The sequence below is a fragment of the Charadrius vociferus genome, unplaced genomic scaffold (genome assembly GCF_000708025.1).
Source record: "Charadrius vociferus isolate BGI_N301 unplaced genomic scaffold, ASM70802v2 scaffold321, whole genome shotgun sequence".
In the NCBI taxonomy this organism is placed as follows: Eukaryota; Metazoa; Chordata; class Aves; order Charadriiformes; family Charadriidae; genus Charadrius; species Charadrius vociferus.
In genome coordinates, this window is record NW_009646934.1 from 1,271,333 (window position 1) to 1,279,212 (window position 7,880).

Genomic DNA, 7,880 nt, shown 5'->3' on the forward strand with positions numbered 1-7,880 from the left:
ATGCCAGCAGGCAGGAATCACGCTGCTCCTGAATGAGCCTTCCTGCTGGGATTATGCCCTATAAAAGCAGCCCCGGCCCCCTGCTGTACGGCAGCGGGCGCTTTATTAAACGAACTTTGATCTGTCAAAATCCTGCGCTGTAATGAACCTGACAGAGCAACTTACGTGCGGAACGTTAGGGAGGAGGTGGTGTGGGCGGGAAGGCGCTTTCCAAAAATACTCCCTGATACGGTGGCTTAGCAATCGGAGGTGCCAGGTAAAGTCTCGGACCTCGGCTTTGCCCCTCCGTCGCTCAGGGTAATGTGGTTTGCATCTGGTCTACCGTTAGTGCGGCTCTGGCTCCCGCTGCGTTAGTGCCTACGGAGAGTTGGTCGGGATGTTTTGATGCTCGGAATTTCACTGAACGTCGCTGTTTTTGCTCAGCGCTGTGATGTTTGGTCTCAATGACGCGCCGAGGCGGGGGTTTCGGGCATCGGTCACTTCTGTGCGGAGAAGGAAGGAGAGAAAACCTGACTTTATCCAACAAAAATGTTTTGACAGCATTCGGCTTTGCGGAAACATGGGAAGGGTTTTGTTTGTTTTCCGGCGTGCAACAAAAAGACGTTTAAAAACCTCAAAACTTGTGACAAAATGGAATATTCACCCGCAGCCCACGCCACGAGTATGGCTTTGAACTTAGACATACTTCTGGAGAAACAGCAGTGCTCAGACCCAGCAGTTCCTCTCCATTTTGAAACATCTCGCCTTCCCCTGACCTCAAGCAAGACTTCAGAGGCTCAACTGTTAAGAACGAGGAAAAGCAGCTTCAGTCTAACAAAAAATCCCTTGCTGATTGTCAAAAACTGCCTCTTCGTTAAACGGAAGGAGGGACAGATCAGAGAAGAGATGAGAAGTCCAAGATGGGCTCATAAAAAGTGGCCTCGACAAGAGTGGATGTGGATGTCGCTACTGATTGTGCCCGGACTGCTGGAGGATCCTGCGGCAGGAGGTTAAACGGGTTCAGTTACGTCTCTCGCTCGCACGGTGGGGTGGACTGAGCTCTTTCAGATCCGCTGTTGCTCTTACGCAGAAAGGTCTCGGGCGTTACTGAGGTGGACAGCAGGCTAAAGCCTGAGGTGAGGAGAAGGTGCCGTGCTTGAGAGGAGGCTGCGCCGCCCTCGCTCTGCGTGGTCCGGCGGCTTTGCGGGACGGGAAGAGCGAAGGCAGCTCTGGCTGCAGATGGTTGCGGCGATTACGGCTGTTTTCTGGTTACCTGCCCAAGCAGCTGCCACTTTTCTCCGGGTTTCTCAGTGTCGGTGAGGTTTCCAGTGGCGTTGGGAGCTGTTGGGGTGTGTGTGCGCTTTGGGCCAGGCAGGGCACCGCTCGGCCAGCTCCGCTTTCGGGAGCCACCGTAGCGGCTCTCCCCACCAAGGCATGGTCAGAACAGTTTTTGGGTAGCGCTGTGAGGTTTGACAACAGAAATCCTACGGGATCAGCAAGCAAGATGGCCTGTGTGGACCCGAGCAATGCAACCAGGGGATCTTCTTCAAAATTCTGGGATTCGGGTGATTTCTGCCAGCAGATTGCTCGGTGCTTTTCCAGGCATACACGATCCGTCCTGCATTTGGCTGCACGCTGAAGCTTGTCAGCTTCGGGACCAGAGCTGATGTGACGGCTTTATCAGGAGAGCCACTTCACTAAGCCGGACTGGATCGCGTACAGCGGTCAGCTCTTCAACGACAGCTTCCCATCACCGACACACAGATAGTCTTTAGAAACATCTCTTTCACATCGATTTTTGGCTACGTCCAAAACCGTTTGGGCAGGCTGCCTGTGCTGCCAAAGGATGCTGCTGCCCGTGCGTGCCCGTGGCTCCTGCCTGCAGGAGGGTGCACAGGGTGGAATAAAGATTTCCCCCCCAGCAGTGAGCAGCAGCTCCCGCTCCCGCCTGCTCCCTGGAAGGAGCTCCAGCAGCCCACGCACCACGGCCGCCCTCGACAGCACGACGTCCCCATCCTAGCAGCGCCGCTGTCTGCAGGGGGGACAAATCAGTGCCCCGGCCTGGGGGTCCGCACACATCCCCGCTGCTCCAAACCACAGATGTTAATATAAGCAACCAGGTTGCAGATGCATCTTTGGCTTCACAGGACCAGTATTTGCCCAAGTCCCTCCTCGCTGTTTGCTGGCTGGTGTCTCACTCGTTCTGTTGCGTGGATATGCGACACTAATGATTTTAAGTGATTTTTCTTTTTTTTTTTTTTTTTTTAACAGCTGGCTGTTAGCAGAGGAAAGGCCATAGCTTTTGCAGTGAAGCTCCACTAGTAATCATGTTTCACGGGGAATGAGCACGTTTGGCAGAACCTAACTGGCCTCTTCTTCCTCACAGCAGCTCCTGCCCCGGTAGCTCCGATGGGCATTTTGGGCAGCCGGGGCTTTCAGGATTAAGCCCAGTTTATCAGTACGGTATCTGAGGTCCCTCGGGAAACATGCAATGCAGTGCCAACGCTTGCACCTCAAAACCGGGCAAGCGGTGGTCCCGAAGCCCACGGAGAGACAGATGCCAGGAGGAGGAGCTGGCACGGACCCTCCTGCAGCTGAGGCTGTGGGGACCGCATCCGCACCGCTGGGAGACGCAGGTCTGGCGAGGCTGGAGCTGGGAAAGGGGAGATGTGTGCCTTGGCTCACGGTTAGCATCCGCAGAGGCACCCGTCCCCGCTGCTCTGCCCCAGCCCCGTCCAGAAGTAGGTGCACATCTTCCCCCGGGGTCCCCAGCCTCGTCCCGCGGCGTGAGTAGCTGATGTGAAGCGGGTCAGGGTGCCTCTTCTAAGCGTCTGCTTTACTCTGTCGCTCCAAGGTGTTGCTGATACTCGGGCTAGGCTTCCCCTCACCTAATCCAGTCTAACCTACGGGGTTCCATCTGGAGACCCCGGAGAGACACGGTGATGCACGGCACGCACCGTTCCCCTCCCGCCATGCCGGGAGCCAAACTTTTTGGGAGGACATAGCGAGACAAATGGCCCTCGGCCCCAGTAATCGAAGTCCTGCAAGCGTGGCTGTGCGCAGCCCAATGCCACTAGAGGCAAGACACGCTTATCACCCAGCCAGATGGTTCCTGTTCCCAGGACTGTAAATTTGGGGAGGGGGAGAGTAAATAAATAAACCGCTCGCAAATCTGCCTTTGAATGGAAAGTAAAACACTGCAGGACATCCCTCCCCCTTCTCCTCCCATGTGCGTAAAACCAACTTGAAACACACCCTGTTGCTGGGAAAAGTAAGGCCGTTCTGTTTTGATTTTGGTAGATAATCTTGTGCCGTGGAGGTCAGCCGGGCAAAGCGAAGAGGTCATGATGAGAAGCAAACATCCGCGCTTAGGACAGCTGCTGGGAAGTGCTTTGGAAAAGCCAGGAATTTCGAAGAACAGATTTGTGAGTCCCCAAGACGAGAGAGAAAACAAAAAAAATAATCCAAGGTGGGCCACTGCTTTTTCCTACGGTATGTTAAAGTGGATACCTGGCCCTGCGAGCCCTTTGTTTTAATTCGTGTCTGGGTGGGGTGTCAATGTACTGTATGCACATCGCTATATTTAACAAACTATATGTTAGAACCACAGTGTAAATGCTAATTTAAGCAGATTTGTATGTAACCAGAATTTTATATACCCATTTGTCCCTTTTCTAATTTATGCTGGTTTATGTGTATAAATGTACTTATAGGAAGATATATTAAACTTATGTCTTTGTACAGTATATACATACTATTTTACCCAAGCGAAGTATTTTTGCAGCGATATTAGAGAAGATGCCGTTTGCTATGTTTAAAGACAGAATAAAGTCACGGTCTCTCCCTGGCAACTGGCTGCCCGTGCTCCTGCTGTTCTTTGTGGGGCCCTAAAGATGTCAGTCTTGATTAAGTTTTACGGGTGGGAGCGTGGGTCTGGGGGGCTGCTGCGAGGACTGCTGCTTCCACCCGACCCACCTGGCCAAGTTCGCACAAGTCCACTTACGGCTTGTCCGAAGAACGATCTGCGTGCCTAAATGGGAGTCCAAAATTGGTTCAGAAAACCCTCACTCAGCTGCCGGGAAATCTCGGTGGTTTCTACGTTTCAGTTGCACCTTCCAGTTTGCATTTGCAGTTCCCCAGCCCTTTGCATCTGCCCAAAAATGGCCCCGTAAGAGCTGTTTCGCCCCATCTCCCTCCCCGGCATCGCGCTGGGATCGGCAGGAGCAGCCTCTCTGCCTGGAGCCCTGATGTGCCGGGGGGGCCTCGGGGCACGGACCTCTCCCAACCTCCCTAAAAACAAATATGCAGCTAGACCATCGGTGTTTCCATGCAGAGCTGATGCGGAGGAGCTCCCCCAGTTCAGCACTGCACACCCCTCCCCTGCACCTTCCCAAAAAAAAAGCCTTTTCCCAACAGTGGGACTCGGGAGGGCAATCTCGGGGCAATCCCTGAGCTCCGCTGCTGCAGCCGCGGATGAGCCGAGCATCCCGTCCCCGAGGAGGGCAGCGGTCAGGGAGAGCCCGGGACCCTCTTTCTTTCGCAGACAGCCGGCTCTTTAACACAACCTCGTTAATAAACCTCACTCGGCAGCCGGTGGGGCAGGTGCTCTGTTTCCCACAGCACTCACCTCCCGCCAGCCAGGAATTTTCTCTCCACAGCCACAAACTTCCAGGGTCTCGGCACCAGAAGGGACGGAGAAGCTGTGCGCCCCGTCCTCCCCTGCCTTGTGCTCCCGCCGGCCCACTCCTGTATGGTTCATGTCTGGTTTTTTAGAGGAAAGCCAAGCGAGTCTCCCAGAGGAGTTGTCTCCCAAAGCCAACTCTCCAAGTAGGGAGTTTTAAGCCAAGATGTGCCTTTCTCAGCTCAAGAGCCCTACAAAAAGCCTCTCCGTGTGCCCAGAGCCACTGTAGCGCCCTGCTCTGCCGCGGTGACGGTCCCGCTCTGCAGCAAAGGGGACCCTCTGTGTGCTCACGCAGCCCCACAGCGCACTCCCCTCCCTGCGTCATCGCGGGGAGCACAGGGGACCGCAGCCTCCGTCCCTCTCCTCCACGGCCGACCTCCAGCCTGGAGCCAGCCCGCGCGTCAGTCCCATTCACAGAAACCAGACTCAGGGGGGGGAAAGGAGCAGCCTGAGCAATTATTTGCTTAAAGACAAAGCCGCATGGCTCTTCTTTCCATGCGACGGTCCGGCCCGGCTGCGTCAGTGCCGGGCGCTTGGCATCGGCAGGCCACGTGCTGCGCGTTGCAGCAGGGGGTCACGGCCGGGTCTTTGGAGTAATCTGCAACCGAGACGTTGTCTGTTGCGATGTCCTCCAGAGCTCGGGCGTAAGCCCTGCTGACTGCAGCCAGCACTGCCTCATACTCTCTGGATGCCACGTCCAAAGGCTCCTGCTCCTGGGTATCGCGATCCAGGTTGAAAATGAGGGGTGGCTGGTGATGCTCAGCTGGCCCGATGCTCCCGTCGCAAGCCATCGCCCCTCCTAGGGAGGAAAGGAGAGAAGGCCACCGGAGTCACAGGCTGCCCAGGACCACCTCCGTACTCCTCAGCCACCTGCGATGGCCCAGTCCCACCACGTCCCAGCTTTGGGAGCCCGGGTCCCGCTCCCAGTCCAAGACTGTTCTGAGGCCAACAACCCCGGGCTGCAAAGCACAGACACAGCGGGGCACATACTTACTCCTCGCTGGGTTTGCTCTTGCTTGAATTAACCTGAGGTGGTTTTTACCCGTTTCTGCAGGGAACCAAGGATTCCAGAAGTTTTTTCCCCAGACTTTACAATCCCTACAAGGGACACGGTACCTGTGGTGTAAAACGCCTTGTACTGAGCCAGCCGCAGCGTCTCTATCTCGCCGTCCTTCCCCGCTGCCCCGCTGTTGGGGTGGAGCAGAACCTGAAGGAAGCAGTGCAAAGTGCCCGTCAGCCCGCTGCAGAGAAAACCTGCCCTGTGAAACCCCTCTCCCCCGCAAGATGAGACCACGTCCCACCCGTGCACACATCCGGAGACACCATTTAGCCCCTGGACTCTGAGCAACCAACCGAGTTTTGCTTGCCGAAGGGCGGAGGGAAAGCAAAAGGGCACCGGGCAACACCAGCATCTCTCTTGTGCCTTCCTGGCCCCGTATGCCGGACCCCCTGGATTTACCTCCCCAGACCAACTTTACCGCAAGAAAGGGATCACCAATGTGCGGGGACAGAACATTTCAGAGCTGGGACGATCTCAGGTGCTCCATGTCACCCACCACTGCCCCATGCTGCCGACTCACCCGTCTCCGCGGGTGCTCACAGCTCAGCTAGTGACAGGGACATCTAAGGGAGCCGAATCCTTGCCTGGGACCAGCAGCAAGCCACAAGCTGCGGGTGAGCTCATGCGCAGCGGAGACGGCACGGGTAGGTGAGGTGCTGGAACATCACTCCCGGTCCATCTCCGCCGCTGACTCACCCCGCTGTGCGAGCGCTCCCTTCCCTAACAACAGCCGTCCCGGCACAGGGAATGGGGGGGAAAAGGAGGGGAGGGAGGGAAGGGTGGGTCGAATCTCTCCCTTTCGGTATTTAGGACACTTGATCCGCACAGGACGACTGCTTTGGCACACGGGAGCGAGAAGACAAGTGAGCTGGACGGTTCAGCGGGCTCATCTGTCAGATAATATCTGCCACGGAGCCAATGGCTTCATTGAGGGATGAGTCACTCGAGGTTTCCTCCCCGGGAACTGAGTTTAAAAGTGATTCAAGAAATTTCCACTGTGCTAAAAATTAGAAACATCTGCCGGAGTTGTAGGCAGCTGCGGTGCCAAGTTTAGTAACAGCCTTCGCAGCTGATCAGCGCGGCGATGCCTTAGCAGGTGCCCGGCGCGGAGCCCTGCCCCGGCACGCAGCACCGCCGGGCACCGCGCTTGCCCGCCCGCAGGTGTCCGTCCCGCGCTGCCCGGTCTGCATGCGGCCGTAGTCTCAGGGGGAGGGGGGGCAGTTGGTAACTCATCCCAAAAATGCCAGGATTCGGGGCTGGGGGCTGATTTCCAAATGCTCTCGGTTTCCTTTATTGCCCTCCATTGCGAGGTAAACAAACAAACAACTAACTAACTAACTAAATAAATAAAAATTCGCCTTCTGGAATTTGGTTTAAAAATCATGTTCTGGGGAAAAAAAAATAATCAGGGTGTAAAGCAGAAGAGGTGGTGCAGTGTGAGCCTGCTACGGGGAGGAAACCCCTGCTACAGAGTCCCCTTGTGCTGACACTCCTCGGGCAGAATAAAAGAGCTCCGAAGTAGAAATCAGCGAATATCGAAGGGCCCGTGAAGCCGAGGTACCAGGAGCCAAACCAATTTTCTGCTTCCAGCCCTAAAGCTTTGCCTCCACCCTGTCGCCAGTCGGCGTTACCTTTAGCAGCGCAGTCGGGATGCTGCTGCATTGATGCAACGGGACTCACACCTCCCTCGCTACCAACCAGCCCCTTCCCAAACCCACCTCGTAAAACCCTACGCTCAAGTAATTCTCTTATAAATTACTGTATCGTTAAGGAGCTTGTTTCAGTTGAGCCCTTTCAGGGAACATCCCCAGGTCTGCAACACATCTGTTGATCTTTGACTTTGTTATTTTAATTTAATAAAAGAAAAAGAAAAGGGGAAAAAAAAGCCTTTTTCTCCGCGGAAAACCCATTGTCTGAACTCGGTGCTGAGGGATGTTTGCTCAAGCGAGCGGGCGCGCACCCCTCCGCCGTTAAGCTAATGGGAAGAGCTCATTTGTCTGACACTTGTACCCTTCCTACATTTTGTAGGATGTGTTTATTTTTACTGTAAACAGCTTTCGCTCAAAACAGGACCTTGGCGTCACCCCAGCCCCGGCACAGGTCGTGCCGGTGCCGGCTGCGCGGGCTGGGACGCCGGGCAAGGTTACCCCGCGCCGGGGA

General features: G+C 55.5%; 2 protein-coding genes across 2 annotated transcripts in view; one reads left to right on the top strand and one right to left on the bottom strand.

Moving 5' to 3' along the window:
- Positions 1–3,830, top strand: part of WIPI1 (WD repeat domain, phosphoinositide interacting 1) — a 20,258-nt gene extending 16,428 nt beyond the window's left edge. The window contains exon 13 of the mRNA XM_009894798.1: positions 3,280–3,830. Within this exon, the coding sequence (XP_009893100.1) occupies positions 3,280–3,327 (48 nt within the window). The 3' untranslated portion in view covers positions 3,328–3,830. The remainder of the gene's footprint in view (positions 1–3,279) is intronic.
- A 1,294-nt stretch (positions 3,831–5,124) lies between these two features.
- Positions 5,125–7,880, bottom strand: part of ARSG (arylsulfatase G) — an 18,963-nt gene continuing 16,207 nt past the window's right edge. Inside the window, exons 10-11 of the mRNA XM_009894768.1 lie at positions 5,777–5,867; positions 5,125–5,459 (exon numbers count right to left, since the gene is read on the bottom strand). Coding sequence (XP_009893070.1) covers positions 5,125–5,459; positions 5,777–5,867 — 426 coding nt within the window. The remainder of the gene's footprint in view (positions 5,460–5,776; positions 5,868–7,880) is intronic.